Here is a 27,370-nt window from a genome sequence, read left to right on the forward strand (position 1 = left end):
TTTATACTTTGATCTCAGCTGATCTAACATACTCAATGGGCACAGGATGGGAAATGCATGCTTTCTGATTGCCAGAAGAATGTAATTTACCAAATGTGAGACCAGGATCTGGTTTTTAAACTGTGGAACTGTGACGTTAATGTAAAACGTGTTCCCAAAGAGAGACAGGTCTGTTTAGGATCACTTGGACATGATATATTATTTTGTAATTAATCACTAGTACAGTATCAGTTTCAGGAATACACAATGAACAATCACTTAAAAGGTATTACAAAAGTTTTATTGCAGTTGACATCAGGTTTATGCACAAAAAGTATAAAGGATTGAAAACTGCTTGCTTTCACTTGTGCGTGGGGAAAAAATGAATCAACAGCAATGCCTGTTCAAGTGCATTTTCAAAGCAATAGACGTTCTCCATCAGAACATTCTCCCACACCACGTCTCATGGTGATCTACCCAACATGACTGTTGCCTTTTTAGGAAACATTTGACACATCAGAAGTTTAGAGAGTAGACAAAAATAACAAATGCTGAGTAATACTTGAGGAAAGTAAAGAGGAGTTGCGAGAGGTTTAATTGGATTTTGGCCTCTAGACGATGTCCTCAAATGCAGTTGTTTCATAACCTGATCCATCCCTAGTGATTGTGAGTAGATGAATCTTTATAATGAAAGAGAACTGGAGTAATAATGGGGGGAAAAAAAAGGAAAAAAAAAAAGAACCTTGCTATTAAATGGTAGAAGCTGTTATGAGGCCTGGCTTTCGAGCTCTGAGGCAGGAGTGTCTGTCTCTTCGTCATTGTAGATGTTTTCAGCCTGAAAGAGGGAACAAGTGGTTAAGTTTCATAAAGCAGACCTCTTTAAATCAACTGTGAAAGGAGTATTTCAAAAATAATGAGCATATAATCATCAGAACTGACCATTTGCCAAACTTGCATAATGTTATCTTCAGAGACAGAGCAGATCACCCAGGGCTCATTGGGATTCCATGAGAAATCAGAGATCTTCGCTGTGTGGCCGCCGTGAATAAACTGTCACAGTTCCAGATACACAAGTGAGTTGGAAGCCCGCCAAAAGGAGCAATCAAAATAAACACAACGATATGAATCCCGTGTTGTGGACTTACCAGCAGTTCTGGAGGTCCATCTTCCGCATCCTCAGCAGACTGTTCCTCTCCAATTTTACTGCAAACATGTCAAGCACAAATGAAACCGAGGACTGCAATGACACACTGCTGTACATAACTATTTTCTTTAGGTTGATCACAGTCACAAGATGGCAGCATTAGAGAGAATCAACGTCTCACTTAACTTAAATACCTCAATTTGAAAAAGAAGACAGAAGGGTGTTGCCTCACCTCAGGTCCCAGACGTTGAGTCGCCTGTCTGTTCCACTGGAGGCCAGGATCGTCTCGTTATGAGGAGACCACTGAACCTGCCGCAAGAAATTTACTGTCAGCGTCAAGACACATGCACATAACTGGATTTTGGATTCCATACGCAGCCAACCATCGGTGGTGTTTATGGGGCATGTCCTACAGTGTCAGCATCAGGTGAACTGGCATCAGAGGAGAGAATTCTCTGACTGGTTGTTCATCCGAGTGAATCATTGTAGGAGAAAAGAAACTTAAGCAATCAAAGCAAGCTAAACACGCACATTTTTGCAGATTTGCTCAACATTCTCTCTGTTTCTGCTCATCTGCTGTACCTGGATATATTTTTAAGTAGAGTGAACACTATTGCCGCCATCTTCTGTTATGGAATAGGTTGATGTTATCGTTCCTCACAGAAACAGAATGCACAGTGATTTTGTGGTTTATTCAAGTGCAACTTTTCACAGAAGACAGGAGGCGACACTTAGGTGGCGTTGCTTGTTGCTAGTGCTTCCTCATGTCGTCTCAGGGAGTTTTCCCCTGAAACCATCACCTCTGGCTTGCTCATTAGGGATGTAAGAAATTACAGGCTGCCTCTAAGCAGATTCCACTCCATGGTAGGTGTTAGAACAAGCTCCTCCCCCAATAAAGCTTATTATCCTATGGACAATTCATCTCGGTCTCAAAGGGGTAAGTGACTGTAATTATCATTCAGAAAGACATCTATTTATTAAATCATAGGACCCCACCATTTGGCTGGTCCCACCTGTAACAACATCAATACTGTGAGAACGGAAAGTGATCACTTCAACTGTTATCCTTAATTTTCATTTAGAGCGAGATTTCATTTACATCACGGGCGGGAATAACTGGTTTGAAAAACAGCATAAAATGTCTGAGCTGTTTGAGGTTTACTTTGATGTTGATGAACCTGAAGTGCTTTATGTACTTTGTCACTGCAGTAAAGTTATTTTTCATTGCGATCGTCCATGTTCTCATCATTTTTTTCTTACAGGGACAAACTTAAATCTATATCAGGATTTCTGTAAAGCTGCTTTGATCAAAATCTTATATCATGATATGGATCATTTCATACCTTGAAATGATACACATCACGAGATATTACATTTTCTCTGAAACTGATGAAAACATCTATACAAAATAACTGCATCCATTTGTGACTGTTTTACAGCATACCTTTCAAATGACCGTTTTCAGTTGTGTCTGATTTGCTGTATCTTAACGACAGTATATCTCCCTTTTTATGTACAAGTTCCTCATCTTTTAGTTGGGCTGATGCCTGTTCTGTGTCGGAGTGCTGCAGGGAGTTTGGCTCTGTGTCACGCTCCTTCAGGCTTGTTTTTTTTTTTGCAGCACACTGCCAGTAGCTTCCTAGCTCCGACTTTAGTGACATAAATCAGCTGCTGAAAATTATACAATAGATATTTTTCTATTGTCCTACGATACGTATCGCCATATTGTACAGTCCTAATGTCCATTGTCAGAAGCGCTAAGTAAACTAGATAGGTAAAGTTCGTCACAACAAACTTTGATGTTGTCTTTACAAAGCCAGTCTGAAAGTTTGAAGTTGAAAGACAGAAAGAAAGAGTGACAGAGAGACAGTTACTGATAGAAAGATAGATGACAAATAATAGAGTAATACAAGAGTAATACAAGTAGAAAGTCAGATGGATTAAGAGAATGACACAAGTAGATAGAGAGTGAGTGTTAATTGAAATACAGAAGGAGTGAGAGAGTGATACAGGTAGATTGATAGAAAGAAGTAAGGAGAGAGTGTTTGTGCGCTACCGGTAGATTGATAGAGAGATGGATGGAGAGTGTGTGTGGCATTGATAGAGAGATAGATGAAGTGAGAGTCTCTGTTACAGGTACATTGAGTGAGAGGGACAGAAGAGGGGCTTCAGGTGTGTGTGTGAGTTTTGACATTCCATCAATGTAAGCATATGGGAGTGTTTAGGATATTTGATCGTCCGCTACGGGAAAACTGTAAATCCACTCAGTTACAAAAAAATGCAGCAGGATCAGCCTGAACAGCCTGAAGGACTGTGCTGAGTTTGGTGGAAGTAGCATGAATGCTCACGGAGTTATAACAGTCAGAAATTGTCAAGCCAACATCATAAACTGCATTGAAATGAACAGTGCTTCAACGTCACAGCCCTTACACTTTTGTGCAAATTTTTTTTTCTGAAATATTAGACAATATTTTGACACACTATGGTAATAAATAACTAACCAAGTTGAATGCAGTATAAGACTTATTACTTACAAGAATACAGAGGATTACCGTCTACAAAACTGTTGATAGCCTTTAAGCGCACACACTTGCAGGAGAAACAAAATAGACCACAACACCAATTCAATTCTAATCAACCTTCAGTTGTGGCACAATTCTCTGTATTAGACCATCAAAATTATTGCAAACGTGTTACTGCTGTAAGCATTCAAATTAAGTTTATTAGCCTAATGAAATAAGCTTTCATTGTGTGCAAACTGTGTGCAAAGCAGTTTCCACGTGTCAGGTTTAAAAAACAAAAACTAACAAAAAAAGCATTTATTAAAGTAGCTCAAATGAACCTTTAATTGCAGGAGTACACTGTGCCAATGTCTCCCATTCAAACGCATTCAGAGAGAAAGTAAAATGCACAGGAGAGAACACAGGCAGTGTTAGGTAACAGCCAAATACTTTGCTGCCATTCAACTCCGTCAAGGGCGCAACCACAACCGGCTTCATAAAACCGGTCTGCTGCCAGGAAATAAAGGTCTTGCTCATTTTGTCTGTCGAGCATTTTAATCAAAATGCACAGCTCTGTTTTGTATAACATGGTGCGTCTTTCTGTGGATGACAGATAGAAGTATTACCTGGAATATTTCATCCTTGTGTGACTCGAAAGAGTGGAGCTTCAGCTTCAGGTTGCGCAGATCCCACAGGGCCACAGTCTGTAGGAATAAACACGTGTGTCTACAAGACTGCATCAAGTACAAGTGTATGATGGTGTCAAGAGAGTTAAAAACATTCAGTAATGATTTCTGCAGATATGATATATACATTCCCCTTCAAGTAACCATAGCAGAAATAGATACTGACATGGACAAAGAGAACTATGTATATAACCTAATGTAGAACATGACAAGGCTGTGGATGTGTGTGTATGTATGGGTGCATGTGTGTGTTCACTAGTGCTGTAGAAACCTTATCTGCAGACCCGGTGGCTAGGATGAACTCGCTGTAGGGATTGAAGGACAAGCAGTTGACTTCAGCAGTGTGAGCATCCACTGAGTGACTGGGCTTAGCTGTGTTGTTGGACCTTGTGTCCCAGCTGTTAAAGACAAGAAGCGATTTCTCATTAGATCATCAAATGACGTTCAGTCACGGCAGTATTGTTGGATGGCTTTCAACAAGTTACCAAGAAAATGGTTTTCCCTAAATCATTATTAATGCAATATACCTGTGGCTATCAGGTCCAATAAAATTTTAGGAATTAATTTTGTAATGCTATCTTGTATCCAAGTTGGTATTATTAGAATAAACTTTCTTTAATTAAAATTGTGACTGCGACAATAACTGTGGTAGTGACTGCGGGTTTTTATACAGGCACAGTGCACTTTGTATGTAGCACTATTCAGGTTTTGTTCTACTGACCAGAAGGAAACAGATTCACACTTCAAGGTGCGCCAAAGAACCACGGTTGGGCCCTTAAACAGTCCCCAAACAGTCTTATCATCTATTGAAGGTTTTTCTATTGAAGGTTATTCTGTAGGGGTTTTTTTTCCTCTCTGAGTCAGTCAATATGGTGATTTGTTACTGTTGATATGTGAGCAGGAAGTCAGTCTACATTGCAAACTGCTGAAAAACTTCACCCAAGATGTACAGACAAACATAATACCAGTGTTCAAAACAACTATACTGCGTTCACAACAACTGGGAACTCGGACCTTTCTAACTCTGAACCTCCTACTTCCCACATTAGAGCGTTTTTGAGAACTTGGCCATCTCAAGTCAGAAACTCTGATTAGTGCTTACTTAATTTTTAAAGTGGATGTGATACTTCACTATAAGTAGCTCTGAAAATTACATGAAAGAGCAGTGTGATCAAAAGATCTTGCAGAAAGCAAATTACTATTTCAATTATTGAAGTATCACCTGGTATGTAGCAATTTCAAATATAAACAGAAACTCAAAAGACTGCTTAAAAACATTAAATCACGCTGCTATTTCAGGTTCTTACTTTTAACTATGAGCACTGTAATGCTGAAGAGAAGTTACTGAACCAAAAAGCTCTGACTTTCCAAGTAGGAATTACGAGTTGGAGAACCGTTCAAACAGATCTTTCCTACTGGGAAGTCAGAATGCAGCATTAAAGCCAGAGCATTTCAGGAAAGTTTAAAGATTAGAGAAGTTAGCGCTGATCAGATCCCCTCTGTCTGTAGATTCTAAGTTTATTCACTTGGCATAAAGTGTCTGCTAAACAAGTAATGTACATGGCACTCAGCTGCTAGAGATTTGAGTATAATCCGATTAGCCGTACTCACATCATAAGTTTCTGGTCATCAGCCACTGAGCCGAAAAGCGACTCATGCAGAAGGTGCCAGGACACGTCCTCCACTACGGCAGTGTGGCCTGTGAAGATGGTCTTGGCATCTACAATCTTTCCTTCCTTAGGAGATCCACTGATGTCCCATAGACAGATCGTCTGCAGAAAAATGACGTTCAGAAAACGCATCCGTTTAACTGAGCTGAACTTTAGTAAAGGCGTGCTCTAAAGATTCAGAACTCACGTGATCATCTGATGCACTGAGCAGGTTTCCACTCAGGTTGGGGTTCCAGGAAAGACCATAGCCCTCCTTCTGATGCCCTCTGAGTCTCAGGTCTGGACTGCACTCACCGCTGGGGTCTACAGATGACGAGAAAAGAAAAAGTCTATAGAATACATGCTTAACAATGCACAACGATTTACTTATTTTCAACCCTCATCATTCAAACATTTCGGCTATTATTTTCCCCGCAATTCTTCACGTTTATACCATTTTTTTCCTGCTGATTTACAGACAGAAAAAAAAGAGGAAACTGCTGGGTTAACACTTTGACTCACCTGGTTTGGATGGGTGTTTAGTGTAGTCAAAGACTAGCACATCAGATGTAGGAGTCTTCGTGGCGATTATGCAGGGGTTCTGTGGCATGTACCTCGCCCGGTTCACCTCACCCTCATGATTGATCTTTATCTCGATCTCAATCTTTCCGCTCACAGACCCAAAGCCTCCAAACTCTAAAGAGAGAGAGAGAGAGAGAGAAAGAGAAGTGGTCAGCGGTAAATGTTTGTATCCTAACTAGGAGTCAACAAACACTATATTCAGCATTAAAGAAATGAATTAAATAAATGCTTCTTTAAGAAAAAATATCTAACAAGGGAACTTGTTCTACTAATATGTCAAGATATCTTTAATAATACCACCAGAACCCATTTATTTTCCACTCTGCTTTTAGATCCTCCAGCAATTTCACTCAGTAACGAACTGAACCTCCAATTTATACCAAATAATCAGGAGTGAACATACCTGCTGAAGAAACACACACAAAAAACCCAATTCAATATTAAATCAAGAAATATTTTCATTTTAAAAATGATAACAGACTAGCAAAACCTAACCTGTATTTAGGAGCTTTTTTGTTAGCTTTATTTGTCTAATTTACAATAAATATTATCATGTCATTATGTATTGATCAATCCCTATATATATATTAAAAAAACTGACTTATGTAAGACAAACCTCCTTTTTCACTGTCGTAGTGAGAAGCATCAAACTGAGCGTCGTCGTTGGGGATCTGAACACTGGCAATGACCAGATGGTTCTGCTCATCTGAAGTGTGTGTTCCCAGCACCAGTCTGTGAATTGCATAATCCTTTCCCTCCGGTCTAAACCAGAAATTAAACATGGATAAGGTTCTCAGAGATTTTAATAGTGTTTGGAAACTCAAGGAGAATTGATTCAAACACACAGAGACTGGGGCTGTTTCACCAGTTAAATGCACACTTGCACTATTTAAAATGTTATTCCAAATATCTAGAATGAAAATATGTATCGTGTGTCAAATATTGCTGGTCGTAACCCCAGTTTACAAAAGGGTCTTTTATTTTATTTTATTTATTTTTTTACCTGCTCACATCAGGCAACCACTGCACCGTTAGACTTGGCCATTCGAGGGCATGTGTCATGACCAGGTCGTAGAGAAAAGGCGTGTTTTTCTTCCATATTTTGTATTCTTCATTTATTACCCGCTCCTCTACAGCATCATCATACACTAGAAGGGAAAAAGAAAACCAGATCTACTCACAGCACTGCAGTCACATCCATACATGACTCTGTTTTGCACAGTAATTGCACTATAATGATGCTCATAAATGGTCAATGAAGACCTCACTGTTACAATTCCTCCATATTTACTCGCCCACTGCTTGTTTCCTTACAGTTTACTGGCTCCCAGCTGCTGTGGTGAGAAAGAGGTTTCTGTTTGAAAGCTAATAGTGACAGATGATGAAATACTGGAGGTTTACTGGAGATATTCCACCTAATTAGCATGTTATTTTAATAATTTTCAGAGGAATAGTCATAGAGCCTATTAACGCTCATGGTAAATCATGCCTTTAATAATGAAATGACAAAATGTATGAGTGTGTTGCATTTTAACTGTGGTGATTTAATTTAGCATATTTCTTTTCCCACTCTGAAATTAATACCGGGCTATGTCACTGGCCAGACTACACTATTTGATTTACTTATCACTAATTTGCTGCAGTGTGTGAATTGATCCAGGCTACATTAACTAGATAACTAATTCACAGCATCAGTTTAGTGTGTGTCAAGTCTGATGAGACTACACGTTACAGTTCCTAGTAGGGATGACCGATATGATAATAATACTCAAACCAGCCCTTCTGGTACCAACATCCATGCCACGGTTAGTCACAGAGATCACATTTTTCCCCATTCTGATGTTTGATGTGAACATTAACTGAAGCTGTTGACCTGTATCTGCATGATTTTATGCACTGTGCTGCTGCCACCTGATTGGCTGATTGAACAAAGTGAACAGTGAGTGTGTGTGTGTGTGTGTGTGTGTGTGTGTGTGTACAAACACAAATAAAATACAAACTTTGCATCATATATTGCAGAAATGTGATATATTTTTGTCTTATCACCCAGCCCCTACATCCTCTTTCAGCGATGGACTTCTTGCAACATTACACACTGAGGTTTTAACCAAACATTTCTGACATTTCCAGAACTTTGTCTTCAGCTGTCTTTGGTCACAGTGACGCTAAATCAGCCGCCGGAAAGAACATCACAGATCTCAACTCACAACCAAAGATTATCCATTACAATGTGCGATTGTGCTTGTGACAGCAGAATTAGCCCAAATATTGTGCAGTGTAAATCCTGCTTAAGTTTGTTTTTCGTGCAGTAGCACAGTTTCATGTGTGCACAGTTTGACTGACAGCCGCCACAGCCTTTTGATGAGCGCCTTCTCAACTCTCTCCTACTCTCCTCAGCTCTGTCTCTAGCTCTCTCCTACTCTCCTCAGCTCTCTCCTATTCTCTTCAGCTCTCTCCTACTCTCCTCAGCTCACTCCTCAGCCCTCTCCTACTCTCCTCAGCTCTCTCCTACTCTCCTCAGCCCTCTCCTACTCTCCTCAGCCCTCTCCTACTCTCCTCAGCCCTCTCCTACTCTCCTCAGCCCTCTCCTACTCTCCTCAGCTCTCTCCTACTCTCCTCAGCTCTCTCCTCAGCCCTCTCCTACTCTCCTCAGCTCTCTCCTACTCTCCTCAGCCCTCTCCTACTCTCCTCAGCCCTCTCCTACTCTCCTCAGCCCTCTCCTACTCTCCTCAGCCCTCTCCTACTCTCCTCAGCCCTCTCCTACTCTCCTCAGCTCTCTCCTCAGCCCTCTCCTACTCTCCTCAGCTCTCTCCTACTCTCCTCAGCTCTCTCCTACTCTCCTCAGCTCTCTCCTCAGCCCTCTCCTACTCTCCTCAGCCCTCTCCTACTCTCCTCAGCCCTCTCCTACTCTCCTCAGCCCTCTCCTACTCTCCTCAGCTCTCTCCTACTCTCCTCAGCCCTCTCCTACTCTCCTCAGCTCTCTCCTACTCTCCTCAGCCCTCTCCTACTCTCCTCAGCTCTCTCCTCAGCCCTCTCCTACTCTCCTCAGCTCTCTCCTACTCTCCTCAGCTCTCTCCTCAGCCCTCTCCTACTCTCCTCAGCCCTCTCCTACTCTCCTCAGCTCTCTCCTACTCTCCTCAGCCCTCTCCTACTCTCCTCAGCCCTCTCCTACTCTCCTCAGCCCTCTCCTACTCTCCTCAGCCCTCTCCTACTCTCCTCAGCCCTCTCCTACTCTCCTCAGCTCTCTCCTCAGCCCTCTCCTACTCTCCTCAGCTCTCTCCTACTCTCCTCAGCTCTCTCCTCAGCCCTCTCCTACTCTCCTCAGCTCTCTCCTACTCTCCTCAGCCCTCTCCTACTCTCCTCAGCCCTCTCCTACTCTCCTCAGCCCTCTCCTACTCTCCTCAGCTCTCTCCTACTCTCCTCAGCTCTCTCCTACTCTCCTCAGCTCTCTCCTACTCTCCTCAGCTCTCTCCTACTCTCCTCAGCTCTCTCCTCAGCCCTCTCCTCAGCTCTCTCCTACTCTCCTCAGCTCTCTCCTACTCTCCTCAGCCCTCTCCTAAGCTCTCTCCTACTCTCCTCAGCCCTCTCCTACTCTCCTCAGCTCTCTCCTACTCTCCTCAGCCCTCTCCTAAGCTCTCTCCTCAGCCCTCTCCTACTCTCTTCAGCTCTCTCCTACTCTCCTCAGCCCTCTCCTCAGCTCTCTCCTACTCTCCTCAGCTCTCTCCTACTCTCCTCAGCTCTCTCCTACTCTCTTCAGCTCTCTCCTCAGCTCTCTCCTACTCTCCTCAGCCCTCTCCTACTCTCCTCAGCCCTCTCCTACGCTCTCTCCTCAGCCCTCTCCTCAGCCCTCTCCTCAGCCCTCTCCTAAGCCCTCTCCTACTCTCCTCAGCTCTCTCCTACTCTCCTCAGCCCTCTCCTAAGCTCTCTCCTCAGCTCTCTCCTCAGCTCTCTCCTACTCTCCTCAGCCCTCTTCTACTCTCCTCAGCTCTCTCCTACTCTCCTCAGCCCTCTTCTACTCTCCTCAGCTCTCTCCTACTCTCTCTCCTCAGCTCTCTCCTACTCTCTCTCCTCAGCTCTCTCCTACTCTCCTCAGCCCTCTTCTACTCTCCTCAGCTCTCTCCTACTCTCCTCAGCTCTCTCCTCCTCTCCTCAGCTCTCTCCTCCTCTCCTCAGCTCTCTCCTACTCTCCTCAGCCCTCTTCTACTCTCCTCAGCCCTCTCCTACTCTCCTCGGCTCTCTCCTACTCTCCTCGGCTCACTCCTACTCTCCTCAGCTCTCTCCTATTCTCCTCAGCTCTCTCCTACTCTCCTCAGCTCTCTCCTCAGCTCTCTCCTACTCTCCTCAGCCCTCTTCTACTCTCCTCAGCTCTCTCCTACTCTCCTCAGCCCTCTCCTACTCTCCTCAGCCCTCTCCTACTCTCCTCAGCCCTCTCCTACTCTCCTCAGCCCTCTCCTACTCTATTGGATGAAATCCAGGCTGTTTGAAAAGCCTGACTACGTTGTATTAGTTGGATGAAACGGCATGCTCTGCGCATGTACCGAGCTGTATATATATCATATTGCTGTAAAAACAACAACAACAAATATCAATTCCAATTAAAAACAATACGACCAGTTATCTCAGTATGCGGGACACCTGGTCACCCTAAAAACACCACAGAAAATTAAATTTAATGTGACTTGTATATAATTCACTAATGCCAGCTTCCAGGCTCCAGTTATGGCTCTGACTTTTTATTAACCAGCAGGACCGAGTGATGCTACTGTTAACTCTCACTCAGGGTATGAAAAGGGTTCGTGTTAAACCACTACAAACTAAAAGCTGAAGATTAAACACCCCTATCGTGCAGTATTTTATACCCGAGGCAGTGCACTCGGAGGTTTGAAGCACTGAGCTAAATAAATAAATAAATAAATAAATAAATAAATAAAACTCGCCGACGGCGCCGCCAAAATTTAGCGAGTTAGCCACTTAGCCACTAACGCAGAAAGGAAACAAAGCGCGCGCCCAAACGTTACCTTCTTTGTCTGCCATTTCTGAGTGTATCCAGCAGAACCGAGATTCACACAAATCCGGATATAATGCCTGAAAGTAAACCACTCATTAAATGAAATATATTACTTCAGTGCAGCTGAACTTTCCCGAATTCTTTCACCCGATGCGCGCAACAACGAACGCGCCTGCGCGAAAGACACGACATTCGAGCGCGCCACAGCAAACGTCATCATTTCGCGCAGCTACCTTCTGTCTGTAAGTGGTTTAATTCGGCGGCTAGCACGATGTGCTAAAATGTTATCAACAGATCCGTGCCAGTATTCGACAAGTGACCAGTTTCCCGTAAAGACTGCAGATGTTTCCTCTGAGAATCAGCATGAAGTTACAGAAATGCAGAAACCTGCTCCACTGAGGTCTGAGAATGATGCCTGTGTAGTCACCACTATGTTGACTATTTAGTAGTAGTAGTAGTAGGCAGTAGTGGTTTTGGACGTAGCCTATCCCTAAAATAATCTGATAGTGTAATGAAACATTTTCTAATTTCTCTTTTCTGTGTGTTTAGTGGTAAACAACGACGGGCCTGTCTGAAAAGGGAAAGAAGGAAAAGAAAACGTCAAGCTCTTGCTAAACTCAGAGAATGTGCTAGTATGTTTGTTCCTTTCTAACCTCATGTACTTCAGTTAAACCTAAACTTTGGCTACTTGATGTTTCCAAAATCGAAAAGTAAATCTAAAATCCCATAAATGAAGTGGAATAATAATGTTATTGATCCTGTGCAGGTGCTGGTGCTGGTGCTGATCAGTTTGAAATTGAGCAAGACCAAGATGATGATGAAAATGAGGATGAAGAGCAGAGGTAGGCGGTTTGTCCATACATGCAATGATCAGCTGTCACTCTGCTTATTATTACTGCATCATTGAAAAGTTGTGTGTTCGACAATATGTTTAGAGAGCAAGCGCGTTTACATCAGGAATGGCTGGAGAGAGAGAGAATAGCTCAAGAGGAATTTAGGCTGAAGAAAGAGAAAGAAGAGACCGCTCGAAAGAAAAAGGAGGACGAAGAGGTAATGCACAAGTTGATTTTTTTTAAAAGGTGTTGATTTATTTTCTACTAATGTGTCAAACCTTATTTGTCTTGATTTTTTTTATTATTATTCACTGCAGAGGAGGATCAAGGAGGAATGGGAGGAACAGCAGAGAAAGGAAAGAGAGCTGCAGGAGCAGAAACAGCAGGAGAAGAGAGACAGAGAGGTGATCCGTGCTTTCGGAGGATAAAGTCAAAGAGGCTGATATCTATATATCCTCTCACTCTCAGCTTTCACATGCACAACATGTTTTCACAATGGAGCATGTTCTAAATATGCATATACACCCAGACCTTATACTTACACTCATTACCTGTGCCTTTTTTATGAGTTACACCTGCTTTTCATTCAAGTATTCACTCCGTGTGGACTTTTCCACATTGTGTAGTGTTACACCGTGGAACTGAAATGGACTTACTTGGGATTTTATGTAACGAATTGACACAAAGTAACTCATAATACTGAAGTAGTGGGGATTTTTTATTTATTTATTTATTTATTTTTTCATTTTAAATAATGGTGCTTCGTGGCATGTCTAAGCCCTGATTGACATTTTTCCAAAACTTTGTCCCGGACTTGTTTTGATAGCTCTGTGGTCTTCATGATGCTGTTTGTTTAGGCGTGTTCTCTAGCCAAATCTGGCACACCCAAACACAGAAAAACTGTGTGTCTCGGGGGTGTGTGTGTGTGTGTGTGTCCGTCCCATTGTAGGTGTGCCTTGTCGGGAGCACAACTACTAACTCTAGCCTAAATGTTGCTGTGCACAATTTCCCAACCATTCTCTACCCCATCCTTTAGTGGAAAGGCACCACAATAGGACTACTGATGCCCAGATAGTATTCAGATGGTGGAACATTCTTTCATAACGCAGCAGTGTCACACGCTGGCATAGTAGTGCGGCGCTTTTACAAAATTCATGCTCTAACTCAGGGGAAGTAGTGTTAGGAATTTTAAAGCATTATGAATTGAGAACACCTCACAGCCAAAAAAAATCCATCTAATAATCAGTCCTTTGGTAAGAACACAAAATGTGATAGAACAAAAGAAGCTATAGTTTATCACCTAATAAAGTTGGTTAAGCAGCGCTGATCCACTCGTACCACTAAAATATCAACACCACGTCAGTGTGTGTGTGCTGGTTGAAATGTCCACCACCCAGTGATATCAGGTCATGGTGCTTCCTTTCCACTGATGGAGGAAGAGCAGGTGCGCTGACAAAATGCATTGTTTTATGAACTACAGTTAGTAATTGAATAATTGTATTAAATTGCACCTGTTACAGTAGGTTTTCATATTAATCTGACCACAGAGTGTATATTATTGTATTTTATTCAGTTAAATCAGCTAGTCATGAATGAAATAGACAAAAGTGTTTCTCATTACTAATAATATAAAGAGAGTACTTTGGTTTCTGGAAAGAATATTCTTACCAAGGATGAACTTGAAAAAGATATGAGAATGAGGTATACATCTATAAGTGTTGGAGAGTGTCTTCATGCTTGCTTTTAGCAAGTTCTAGCAATTCATTACATTTCTCAGGAATTCAGTTGAGAGTTTTGTTCCTCCATCTTAGAACCACTGGTGAAAAGAGACTTGGTACCACACACCGGTGGTATCACTAGATGCTCACAGATTGTAGTGAGAAGTATGGAGCTTAAGGTTCCATGTAGATGGATGAAATTCCGGTGTTTTCCCTAGTGGCAGGCGTAAAGGACAACAATGTGTGTGTTCTGCAATGGATTAATAGTGCAAGCTATAAATAGTGCAGGCCAGTTAGTATAGAGCTGTTATAGATAAGATGTGAGAACTTATCGCTAGCTGTAGACAGAACTTGGAACAAAATTTTATGTTGGGTGCGTCTGGGACCAAATGAGCAAATCTGATGACTGTATTACAAATTTGTCACTTTTTTTTTTCTTTTTAAAGAATCCGGTTCTTTCTAACACATTATTTAGTTAAAATAAAGTAATGAAAGCTTAATCATCCCATCCTCTATCCCGATGTTGACGCATTATGAATCATTCAGTTTGTTCTGTTTGCCAGTTCACTACTTGACGCTTCTGGGTATCTCAACCGTTCTCTGTTTTGGAATTGAATGGAATGGGGAAAGGGGAAGAAGACATGCGCTAGTAGCAGAAACCAGAACTCCTACTGGGAAAATTCAAGATGCTTAGGTTTAGGTGTAATCACACAAATAAGATATCCGTATTTATATACACTGAAAAAATAAAGAGCATTTTTCATGATTGTACACACTGTCAGCTTCCAAAGTGTTCCATTTTGGTTGTCTTGATTGTGACGAATAATGGTTGCTTCCTTAACTAAGATACACACAAAAGAAAGAGTGACAGGCCTGTGGGCATCTTCTTCATCTGAAGACAATGTATCTTTTGATTAAGAGTTTAACAATAATGTTTTGCCACCTACATTTCCACTGTCTATATACAATTTGCCATCAGGGAAAATGTGTTTTGGCAGAATGCATTCATGTTTATTCATTCAACGGTCTTAACTAATACTAACAGATATCTGTAGCTGACTGCAGGTTTTTACGAGTCATACTGTGTGTTTGCACCATTTATAGGAAGCTGTACAGAAACTGTTGGATCAAGCAGAAAGCCAGGTATCCATGAACACTTCTGTGCAGAAATATTTAAAGGAATAAATACTTAGAGGTCTGAGTTAGTTAATATTTTGATTTGTGGTTGCATGTTTTCCAGTTGGAAAATGGAGGTTCTTGGAAAAACCCTGATGCTCCATTGGATTTTGGGACAGAAAAGGACAAGGCAAACTGCCCCTTTTTCATCAAGACTGGAGCTTGCAGATTTGGAGACAGGTAAGATGAATTACAGTTGTGTCAATTTTTTTGTTAAAAAGAAGAGAAAGTGTGCGTCATATTTCAATGAAAATGTCTCTTAACAATTTCTGATGACTTTTTCTTCTGATTGGTCTTTTTATAAACAGGTGCTCTCGAAAACACGATCACCCATCATCAAGCAGCACTTTGATGGTCCGGGGTATGTTCGTGACATTCGCCATGGAGCAGAGCAGACGTGATGACTATGATACGGACGCAAGTCTCGAGTACAGCGAGGAGGAGATGCGGCAGCAGTTTCTGGACTTCTACGATGACGTTCTTCCAGAATTCAGGAATGCAGGCAAAGTTGTGCAGTTCAAGGTAATAAAACCTAAATGGAAAGTCAAAACTATAGTGGGTGTCGGGCATTAAACTGTTTCTTGCATTGTTTCAGGTGAGCTGCAACTTTGAACCCCACTTAAGAGGCAATGTTTATGTACAGTATGACACGTAAGTAAAATTAATAAATCCTTTCACAGTTAGTCACGGATTGGTTTGCTTTTTGCAAAATACAGATTAAAATCTATTTTGGCTACTTTTTGTGTACAGTGAGGATCAGTGCAAAGAGGCTTTTATGATGTTTAATGGACGGTGGTATGCAGGGAGGCAACTGCAGTGTGAGTTCTCTCCTGTGACCAAGTGGAAAACGGCAATATGTGGTAAGCATTCGTTTTTTTTTTAAGCAGAAGAAAAACATTCACTGTTAGGAGATGGTTTGCATTTAAACTACACCTGCTACAATAAGTAATTATTTTTAGCAATAGCAGTTATAGATAAATTATTCAAGGGACCTGAACACTGACATGAAAGACTTGGTAAAGATTAGTCTGATATTTTGAAGAAGTCAAATAATTCATTAAACTAGGGAGTGTAATTTGTCTACTTTGATGTGGGCACTAGACAGTGGCAGCTTGTCCGTAGGTTCAAGTAGGGCAGATCCCCACTATATAATGTACATCAGCCATTCAACAAATGTTAATCTTGTTAAAGTCCTCATTCACAAGCCCATAGATTATAAAATCCATTAAAATAATAATTTGCACACGCTACTCAGTTCAGCTCCATAGAGCTATTATTGCACCTAGAGACCGAGCCATGATTCCTGCCCCATGCTCACACTATGAACATTTTCAGTGGCGGAGGAGCAATGGACAGGACAGGTATTGACAGGGTTGCCAAGATCACATTTTTACACCAAATTGAGTTCGTTTAAAAATACTCTACAGCCGCCATGATACAACAATTGTCTGCAAATAAAGGCAGAATATAAGCACAGACAATGTGTCTATAATGTAAAGAACCATTTCTCTTGTAAGATATTTGAAAGATTGGGAGGGAAAATGGGTTTATGGAATGGTGTAATGTCTGTACATGAGAAGTGTGTTTCACTTTTCCAATTCCCAAATTCTTTGAGCTAGTTTCTGGCAAAGGAAAATGCACCTACCATATCAAATACACCAAAGGTATGTCAAAAACCACACAAAACTAGCTGGACTGTATGCTGGATGACTGTCAGCTCTCAACTGCTTGTCACAGGGTTACTCTAACAGTTCAATAGATATTAGCCTGTATCGTAAGTCGAGTGTGATCGACTCTCGACTTAATTTAATGTTTGCGACTATGTTGTTATTAATGCCTTCCAGCCCCATTCAGAATCTATGGTCATGAGCTGCTGACAGTCTTTTTGAAAAAGAATAATTGAATCAGGAAAGGGCTGCAAGTATTACATTACAGTACCTCTACTTCAGTGAGCTTTACTGTGTTAGATATTGCAGCAGAAATATTTGAAAATCCCACACTAGTTTTAAACTTTTTTTTTTTTTTTTTTAAATTTCAGGACTTTTTGACAGGCGTAAGTGTCCGAAGGGGAAGCATTGTAACTTCCTCCATGTGTTTCAAAACCCGGGTAATGAATTCTGGGAGGCAGACCGTGACCTCCATTTGTCCTCTGACCGTGGTGGAAGCCTCAGCGGACGGCACAGGGCACTGTCACAGCGTGGCTATAGCCCTGAACAATCTCGCAACAGACAGAGTGACAGGAGGAGCCGCAGTCGTGAGAAGCAGAGCCACAGACGGAGGCGGAGTCGCAGCAGAGAGAGGCGGAGTTGCAGCAGAAGCAGAGAGAGTCGGAGGGCTCATCATTTTCTGAGAAGGGAAAAAGGTTCCTTAAATGATCGGGGCAGGAGAAGCAGAAGCCCTGAGAGACGCAGATCACGTAGCAGAGGCAGAGAAACAAATTCTCAGAGTGGAAGTCGTCATTTGCATGCAGAATCGAGAGCAAGATCTTGTAGGAGATTAGAATCAAACACCTCTGAAGAGCAATTCAAAAATGGCTCCATCAAGAGGAAGAGTAAGAAGAGTGAGAGCAAAAGTCCAAAAACTGGCGACGCTTCCTCGCCGGATGCAAATACCTCCTTACATCACCACAAACGCTCGAAAAAGAGCAAGAAAAAGAAAAAGAGCAAAAAGAAGCAAAAGAGAAAGAGGAGCAAATCCCGCACCGTCAGCTCTTCAGCAGCTTCTGCTGTAGAGTCAGAGGACAATGAAGATCAAGAGACACCAAAAAATGAAGATAAACAAAACACAGAAAAGGCTGGAGAGGATGCCGAGATTGATGAGAACCTCGTCTCACTCCAAGATAACAAGGAAATTGAATCAAGCACACCTGCCAGCTTTGCTACTGAAAGTGGGCCTGATTAATGAGCGTATAGGAAAAGACATTGCTGTATTTCCAGTTTTTGGCTGTTTCGGTTTCAACAAAACTCTCTGTTTTGATATGTAAATAAATGTGGTTAACATTTTGTGAGCTTTTTTTTTTATGATATTTACGGCTTCCAACAGAGATTAAGCTTAAGCCTGGTTTAAACAACTTTTATCTATTAACCCAGTTGCACCAAACCTTAATTTAATCTGGGTTTGTAGTAATTTAATCCATTTTTATAGTAACTTGGATTAACTTTAGTCCTGTTGCTAGAAGGCATTTTTATGCTTCCTTTTAGAAAGAAAAAATGAAAATAAAAACAGGATTGATAATGCCTTGTCTCAAGAGTGAAGTGGGCAAGGTTTATTTGATTAGACAGAATTAATCCCAGGTCAAATTTTTAATCAAAGATAAGATTTTTAATAAGAGGTGTGTGTTTAATAAGTGGTGCAACACAAATTGGATCAACAAAGCCTCGATTAGCTCTGAATTCAATCCTTTAGTTGGATCTTAATCTTTGTTTTTTTAATAAAATATGCTAGAAACGAAGAAATGTTACTTAGAAAGAGATAACGCAGTTTAAGATCGTAGTATTGTTACATTTTAAATGATTTTCTCTGGAGTAACACTTTAATCTTACTTCAGTCATGGTTGGTGCAGCCCACCCTGAATATGTCTAGTAAATTTACTACATAATTGAAAGTATTTGTCCGTTACCCATTAATATTGTCTGATAGTTATCTGTTTTTGCTCAGTTGATGTGTGTGTTCTGGTTTCATAAGCATAGAGCAACATTTCTGTTGTCTTCATGTTGATGAACAGATGGAAAGACCCCATCTGGAATCAACTGTGTACCTTTTGTTGGTTCTCTTGCTCATGGATTAATAATGCAGTGACTCACAGCTGGCACAGAAGCAGCTGAGAAGGTAATTACTTCCGATGTATTTAAAGCCACGATTCTGAAAGCGTGGTCCAGAGACCCCCAGAGGTCTGTGAAGCATATTTAAAATTTAATTACATCCCACCTTTATCAAAGTTATTTTATATATTATTGAGTTCTTGTAGATATTAGCCTATTTGATTGGTCCCTTGAAGGCAGCCTGTAAGTCGGCCAATAAATAATGTCAAATTCAAGCTAATGACAATTTTAATAGAAAATGTATTCTGGGTGTGGAAGGTTCAGGAATAAAAAGCTCTATAGTGCCAATAAATAGCCAAGAACTATGAACTATGATTCTTTGAATAATTAAGGATTATATTCCTGAGGAGTTGTGTGGATTGTGTTTTATACAGCGTGTCCCGAAAGTCTCCATAAATAGGACAAATTAACACTTTTGAGCAAAATGTAGCTTTACTTACAAAACATCCTCTACATGACTGCCATTTCTTTCTAAACACACACAGAATCTCTCCTACTCATGATGAGCTTGTGTTAACACATCTGGTGTTATGCGTGTAATCACAACCTTGCGACAGCTTCCTGATCCAGCCATGAGAATGATTTCAATATGTTCTGCTTTTGTCAAAGGCATTCTTAAAGGCCATCTGAAAAGATATATGTAATACAAACTAAGTATGAAAACTGTTGGAAGACATTTTGGTTAAAAAAAAAAATTCCCCTGTGTATGGAGACTTTTGGGACACCCTGTAGTTTATGGGATTCCTGGCTGCAAAACATTTGTGAACTCCTATTCTTAAAATTAGCATCTTATTTATTATTAACCATCCTGGGATTTTTACACACAACACTCTGTAGAGTTCATACAGAATGGTGCGAAAAACAAAAAACATCAATTGAGCAGAAATGCCTTGCTGATGAGAGTGGTCCAAGGAGAATGGCCAGACTGGTGTGAGCTGACATAAAGGCTACGGCAACTCAAATAGCCACTCTTTACAAATGTGTTGAGCAGAAAGGCATCTCACAACACATCACACATTGAATCTTAAGGTGGATGAGCTCGAACAGCAGGTGACAACACCATCAGGTTCCACTCCTGTCACCCAAGAACAGGAATCTGAGGCTACAGTAGGCACAATCAGTGAAACTGGACAGTTGAAGATTAGAAAAAATGCCTGAAAAACACTTTTTATTTCAAATCCATGGTGTTCAATGAGTGCTGGAGTCAAAACAGCATCTGTCATTGTTTACTACAGACTGTACTACAAAATATAACTGTATATGAAGATGTGAAAAAAAGAGAGAGAAAGGTTATTGTTGACACAACATTGCATTTTATTTTGAAGGACCTTCATTTTTTTTTCAAAGAGATAGGCTAGGCAGTGAACCACAGTGTCATCTAGAAATTACTGATACAAACAGGACAGGAGAAAGGCAAAGTCTTTGGTATTGAAAAGAAACTGAAACCTGGGAGGCATTTAATGAAGTTAGCCAGGCAATATAGGACACAACACAGTCCAGGAGGAATATCCCTAATATCCTTTTGTAGCAGTTTGTCTTCAAGATCAGTGTACAATCTCAATAACGGTGCCATATTTAACAGTGGAAAAGAAGCAACGATAGGCAGCATCTATTAAAAGTTGAGCAAATGTTTGAGCAAGGGTGCTGAGGTACCCATTTAAGTGAGGAATTATTCATGAAACACCTTGACAATACAAAGCATGTACTTATCCATAATCCTGATGGTAGATGCTAGACATTTACAGTGTTATCGGTAGAACTTTTTCTAATACTGGCATGAATAACTTTTATTTCACAGAATACAGTCCACTAATATGTAAATACTTATGACTTTGTTTGCCATCACACTTATAATCTATCTTTTCCACATAATATTGTTTGATAGAAAAAAAAAAAAAAAAGAGTACTTGATACGAATGTGACCTACACAGACACACCTAGTTCATACCCAGTAAAATTACAGCTGAAATTTTAAAAACCCAATTGTGAAGGTGTGTCTTAAGGCAGCGAAGGACACAAAGTGAGGTAATGAAAATAACTGTCATAATATAACGAGCAGATTTAGTGTTCTGGATCCACAGATTGCTTTGTTGTTCAATATCATATACATACTGACTTAGAACTGAAGGCAAGTGAAAATGGATAAATCAAAGAATACTAAGGGGAAAAAAACAAGTTGCATATTTCAATAAATCCAGAAACTGTGGTTTTTGTGTGACTTCAATATAAGATGGACACACATGTATACTGAAAAGGCAGAAAATGAGAGTGTTCCTTCTTATTTTGCAGACGTCTAGAGTTTTATGTGAGTCCAATCTCCTCCAGTACACTACGTGGGGCTTCTGCTTCCTGGAATAGATGTAAAATGGGGTGGGTGGGTAAATAAATAAATAAATAAAAGCACACTTGTTATCACAGACAAAATCCATGCAGTCATTTTGCTAAGAAATTTACCATACTGATGATGTTACAATACACATAATACCAAACTAGACCATTTTATAATGTTAGAATAAAATAACATGCAGCTGATTATACACTATATGGCCAAAAGTATGTGGACACCTGACCATCACACTCATATGTGGTTCTTCCCCAAACTGTTGCCATAAAATTGGAAGCACACAATTGTATACAATGTCTTTGATTGCTGAAGCATTTCAATTTCCCTTCACTGGAACTAAGAGGCCCAAACCTGTTCCAGCATGACAATGTCCCTGTGTACAAAGCGAGCTCCATGAAGACATTGCATATTAAGGCTTGAGTGGAAGAACACGAGTGTCCTTCACAGAGCCCTGACCTCAACCCCACTGAACACCTTTGGGATGAACTGGAACACCGACTGAACCCCAGACCTCCTCACAAACGTCAGTACCTGTCCTTATTAACGCTCTTGTGGCTGAATGATCACAAATCCCCACAGCCACACTCCAAAATCTAGTGGAAAGCCTTCGCAGAAGAGTGGAGATTATTATAATAACACCATGCCATTGAAATAGGATGTTCAACAAGCACGTATGGCTGTCATGGTCCACATACTCTTGGCCATACAGTGTATTTTCCTACAGTGTGAAGCTTTTCCCTACCTCTTGCAACATATCTGCCTGTTCAATGGCCTTCAATACAATCTTTTTAGACGTCTCTTGAGCTTCCCCACCCAGTATAAACTCATCCAAGATGTAGTAAGCCTTCTCAAAGTTGAAGATGATGTCCAGCTCACAGACCTGGTATAAGATGATGGAAAGATATACAGACACATGAAAAATAGAAAGCATAACCTGGAAGGCTTATGGACTTATGGACTGTGAGGGAGACTCACACTGCCAAAATACTTGTCCAGCAGCTCGACGTATCTGTGGATGATCTCGAGGGTTATCAGTTCATTCTCTTGGTCTTCCACAGCACAGCAGAAATACAGACTGGCATATCTGGAAAGAAAAAGTAAAAATGGTGCTTTTACTTAAGCGTTTGTTCTGATTTTACACCATGTCATATTTCTGTGGCATTAAAAACATCATGTCCTGACACTGACTATATTGTGACCCATACATGATACCCTTACTTTGCAACAGGAACAATATGACCAACCCAGCTATAATCCAGTGTGTCTTCTGAGTGGGTTTGACACTGACATAAACTGGACCCCATTAACATGGAGACAATGGAGAAAAACGGTGGTGTTTACCTCTTGTAGACAATTTTTAAGTCTCTCCACTCCAGAAAGCTGCACATTTTGGGTTTGCGGGCCAACACCATCTGGATGACCTCGCGGGAGATCTTCTTCTTTTGCGAGTCGGACAGCGGCACGTACCACTTCTGCAAGCGCAGCTTGCCCTGGCGACTAAACAGCAGCATGAACTGCATCTACCGGAAAAAAAAGAACAGGAAGAATCATCACCATGCCGTGTATTTTTGTGTCTTTATTAGGGACGAGTCCATATTTTTCAATATTACAATGTTAATAAGCAAATTTGTTAGGAGATCAAATTTGGCTGTGTTAAGCTTCCTCCAACAAGCGCACTCTCTGAAAAAGAGGTGCTTTGGATGGTTAATGGCTCTAGCTTTCCAGTGGGGGTCTCCCAGTGATATTCTGTGTTGTTGGGTTCTGTGCAGAATCTCCAGAGGTTCCTGTCTTTCGGTTGTTATAGTATCCATGAATAAACCTGAGGACAGCGTACTTATAGGTTGCAGTTCTGGATCTGGTGTAACACAAATGACATCTTTTGTCTGAATTTTCCATCCTTAATCTGCATATTTATAGATTGTGTGTATACACACTGTTCAGGGTATTTTGCCCAAATTATGTCCATTTCATCTTATCAAGAATCTAACCTAATCTTCTGTAAATTGTCAGCTTTCCACTAGGGATCAATAAAAGTGCTGTCAAAGTTATGACATTCATTTCAGGGGAAAGCTAATAAATTTAGCACAAGATAAAGGAGACAACAGACTCACTAAAACACAAACACCATTCAACAACTCTATTCGATTTGTGGTGGCTATTTTTAAGGCAAGTATTTCAAATCCATAATTGTGCTGTGTCTCTTCCAAATAGCCAAGGCTTTCTTTCAAAACACACAAAAAATATGGTTCTGAATGTTCTAAATTGTACTTTGATTGGACAGTGTGTTTGCGTAGTTCACTTTGTATATGTTTGTACCACAGCATGGCTGACATCTTGAATCGGACTGGTGAGTAGGTGTGCATTATTTTTGTATAACAGCACGGCTCGGACAGTAGTTCCGGCTATAACATGAACAATATTAATGCGCTCGTTCTAATATGTTATTGTTGCTGTAGTAACAGCTCATACACAGGGATGTGTACATTAACAAATTAAACATTGTAATCATTGACAAGTCACTGTGTTATAAGTGGAATAACATACTCCAGACCATGTGGTTATACAAAATATAACACGCTTCCAGCGTTTCATGTGTGTTTTCTTTATCACTGCTGATGACAAAGTCTCGGGGCATTTCACATATCACTTGATATGATGGACACTGAGTGAATAAACAGTCTACGTTGTATTTTTTTTTTTTTAATTATTACCATTGGTCATGCTATTGATCCTGGCTCCAGAAAAGTAAAAACAAATTAAAAAAAAAAAAAAACTTTAAGCCATTTGTTAACAGCTAATAATACAATTTGGATGCAAAAAAAACTGAAACTTGTATTTATGTATTTTTTTCCTTCAAACAGGAATAAATATCCCAGCTGGCCCCAGGAGACAATATAATAAACAGCAAATTACTATTTTGGCCACATCCCAGATTACTCTCTCTCTCTCTCTCTCTCTCTCTATCTATCTATCCATTTATAAAAGTTATGAAATAATGGCTTGTAATAACCAAAGGTTATTTGTAAAGCATCTTTGTAGCACAAGGTTTTTTAAAGGAATATAAAAAAATTATCATCAAAATCAGAAAAATAAATAAATAAGTCAAAGACCATGTCAGCAAAGAAGAATTTAAAAGTGAAATCAATACTTTGTAAAAAAATAAAAAGGAATAGTAAAAGGAGATTAATTTAATGTTAACCTTAACAGTTTTCATTTATTTAAAAATATATAATAATAATAATAATAACAACACTGTTACTTTTTTTTTGTTTGTGGGTAGTGTGTTTTATTTCCTAATTGCTTATACTTTAGAAGTATAGAAAATGGCTGTTATTTCCCTCAAATTTGGCTTTTGTGACCAGGAGAAAACGGAAGAATTTGCGTCTTTTTGTTCACATAAAGTCAGAAAAAAAAAACAGGTAAATTTCAAAATGTGTTGTTTTTTTTTTTTCCTGACCTCAAAGAGGATTACAACAGCGTCAAGACATTGCTGGACACGTTGAAGTATGAGGAATACAGCTGGAAGGACATCAGAGACATTCCTGATGGGTCTCCAAGGAGGTTTTACCAAGTTTCTTTGCTGTCTTTGTCTTTGGGACAGCAGGGACACCAAGGCGCGCTACCAAAGGCGGGTCTGGCCAATGTGGACCGAGTTTCCTGTGGGGATTAACAACATCAAGTGGGAACCATTGGTGGACCCCCAGCAGGTGCTGATGCCACCACTGCACATAAAATTGGGCCTTACGAAACAATCTGTCACAGCTCTAGATAAGGAATTGCCAGTCTTCAAGACTTCTTTCCTAAGCTATCTGAGGCAAAAGTCAAAGCCAGTGTCTCCATCAGACCACAGATAAAGAAGAACCTGGAGTGCAAGGAATTCTCCAAGAAGCTCACTAGGAAGGAGAAAGCATCTTGGATCAGCTTTGTCGCAGTGGTTCAGGGTTTCCTGGGCAATCACAAAGCCGAAAACTATGTGAAGCTGGTCGAGACTCTGGTGAAGAACTACAGCACAGTGGGCTGCAGGATGTCTCTCAACGTCCATATCCTTGATTCTCATCTTGATAAATTCAAGGAGAACATGTGAGCGTAGTCAGAGGAGCAAGGCGAGAGCTTCCACAACGATATACTGGACTTCCAACGCCGCTACCAAGGACAATATAATGAGAATATGATGGGAGACTATGTTTGGGGGCTGCTTTGTGAAAACACTACTCATTTCCAAATCTTTTGTGGTTATTTTTGTATAACTTTAGTATGAATACATGTTCATTTTGATTCCTATGTTGTTTTTTCTGACTTTATGTGAACGAAAAGACAAATTCGCCCATTTTCTCAGCGAAAATACCAACGTCCTGGGTACAAAAGCAAAGTTTAGGGGATTAATAGTCACTTTTTGAGGCATAAGCAATTAGAAAATAACACTTACTACCCAGGAACAGAGACTGTTACACAGTGTACTTTAAAGACCAGACCTAGTGCACTACATAGTCATTTGGAAGTCAGATATTGATTGTGAGTGTATCTGAAGGAAAATTGCATCTGTGAACCACCTTATAAATAAAAAATAAAAACTAAATAATGTATTTCTGGTGGTTTTCTTCACCTTAGACAGCCACTCCCTTGTTGTCCATTAGACCTCTTTTATATAGTTCCATACAAACACATACCCAGCGTTAGCCGGCTGCTATGAAACCTCCTCTCTGTGTGTTAAATAAACACTTTATTAAATCTAATATGGGCTTTATAAGAGCAGATATACATCAGCTTTTAGCTAGCTAACATTACAGGACAACAGCAGCTACCCTTTCTCTCTCTCTCTCTCTCTCTCTCTCTCTGTAACAGTGACGCCGGTTAGCTAAAACAGCCCGTTAATGAAGTCCTTTAGCTCGTTAGCTAGTTTTACCGAGTAAACTCTGATAGCATCCTTACCTTAAGTGTTATCCGGCGAGCGAATATGATGAACACGTAGCGTTGGTTAGCAAACTGCGCTAGGTTTCCATCCTACACCGAGACGCGTCCCGTTACTCTGTTTTTTCATCTCACTTTTCATTCAGAGCGATGAAGCTGCTCATTGGTTGAGAGGCTCATCGCTGAGACACGTCATTGGCCGAAACAGACCACGCTCTGAACCGCAGACAATATAAACAAACTCAGGTTTGGGTTGCGGTTTTTGAACTATTTCGAGCTTTCGTAAAACTCCACCATGTTGTTGAGGGGGAAAAAACCCCATAAGTGCTCATGAAACTCGTGCTACTGAAATTTTAAACCGCTTCAGCTTCAGAAATGACTATTTCGGACTCGCTGCGATTCACATTTCGGACACTAGATGGCGACAGGGTGCGGCTCAGAGCGGGTTAGTGTTTAAAAGCTGCTCCGCTCTGCACTGCTCTCGCCGGGCGCGGTGGCGCGTGCCTGTAATCCAAGCTACCGGGAGGCTGAGGCTGGCGGATCGTTTGAGCTCAGGGGTTCTGGGCTGCAGTGGCCTATGCCGATCGGGTGTCCGCACTAAGTTCGGTATCGATATGGTGCTCCGGAGGGAGCTCGGGACCACCAGGTCGCCTAAGGAGGGGTGAACCGGCCCAGGTCGGGAACGGAGCAGGTCAAAGCCCCCGTGCCGATCAGTAGTGGGATCGCGCCTGTGAATAGACACTGCAGTGCAGCCTGAGCAATACAGCGGGACTCAGTCTTTTACACTCACCCCTCAAGCAGCAGCTTCTACACACACAGCAGCACCACAGCATACTGTCCTCTCACAACGCACTGCTTCACTCACTGCTCCTAAATGCACCAGTGTTACACTCAACAGCACACCTACACCTCAACCTCATCAACACGCTTTACCTTCACTCACCATAAACATCACCCCACAATCACCCCCAAACATCTCATCTCTCGCCTTTTATCGCCTTTTTACCCTTTTTATGTGGCT

General features: G+C 40.9%; 3 protein-coding genes across 3 annotated transcripts; 1 reads left to right on the forward strand and 2 right to left on the reverse strand.

Moving 5' to 3' along the window:
• Positions 1–258: 258 nt before the first annotated feature.
• On the reverse strand, positions 259–11,746 carry rbb4l (retinoblastoma binding protein 4, like). The gene is made up of 12 exons (XM_026915696.3): positions 11,560–11,746; positions 7,545–7,689; positions 7,158–7,303; positions 6,482–6,655; positions 6,168–6,283; positions 5,922–6,082; positions 4,582–4,708; positions 4,251–4,328; positions 1,356–1,432; positions 1,125–1,182; positions 919–1,029; positions 259–814 (listed from the first exon to the last, which is right to left on the reverse strand). Exons 1-12 carry the CDS (start codon positions 11,573–11,575, stop codon positions 746–748), a joined length of 1,278 nt encoding a protein of 425 aa, XP_026771497.1. The 5' UTR covers positions 11,576–11,746; the 3' UTR covers positions 259–745.
• Positions 11,747–11,756: 10 nt separating this feature from the next.
• zrsr2 (zinc finger (CCCH type), RNA-binding motif and serine/arginine rich 2) lies at positions 11,757–18,278 on the forward strand. Its single transcript, XM_026930272.3, has 11 exons — positions 11,757–11,949; positions 12,099–12,181; positions 12,316–12,391; positions 12,485–12,599; positions 12,700–12,786; positions 15,205–15,243; positions 15,341–15,456; positions 15,585–15,798; positions 15,872–15,927; positions 16,027–16,136; positions 17,315–18,278. Exons 1-11 carry the CDS (start codon positions 11,831–11,833, stop codon positions 18,175–18,177), a joined length of 1,878 nt encoding a protein of 625 aa, XP_026786073.3. The 5' UTR covers positions 11,757–11,830; the 3' UTR covers positions 18,178–18,278.
• A 2,109-nt stretch (positions 18,279–20,387) lies between these two features.
• ap1s2 (adaptor related protein complex 1 subunit sigma 2) lies at positions 20,388–26,524 on the reverse strand. The gene is made up of 5 exons (XM_026921166.3): positions 26,371–26,524; positions 22,783–22,961; positions 22,417–22,525; positions 22,184–22,321; positions 20,388–21,446 (listed from the first exon to the last, which is right to left on the reverse strand). The coding sequence occupies exons 2-5, from the start codon at positions 22,959–22,961 to the stop codon at positions 21,399–21,401; spliced, it is 474 nt and encodes a 157-aa protein (XP_026776967.1). The 5' UTR covers positions 26,371–26,524; the 3' UTR covers positions 20,388–21,398.
• Positions 26,525–27,370: the final 846 nt, after the last annotated feature.

Source organism: Pangasianodon hypophthalmus, chromosome 11 (genome assembly GCF_027358585.1).
Source record: "Pangasianodon hypophthalmus isolate fPanHyp1 chromosome 11, fPanHyp1.pri, whole genome shotgun sequence".
In the NCBI taxonomy this organism is placed as follows: Eukaryota; Metazoa; Chordata; class Actinopteri; order Siluriformes; family Pangasiidae; genus Pangasianodon; species Pangasianodon hypophthalmus.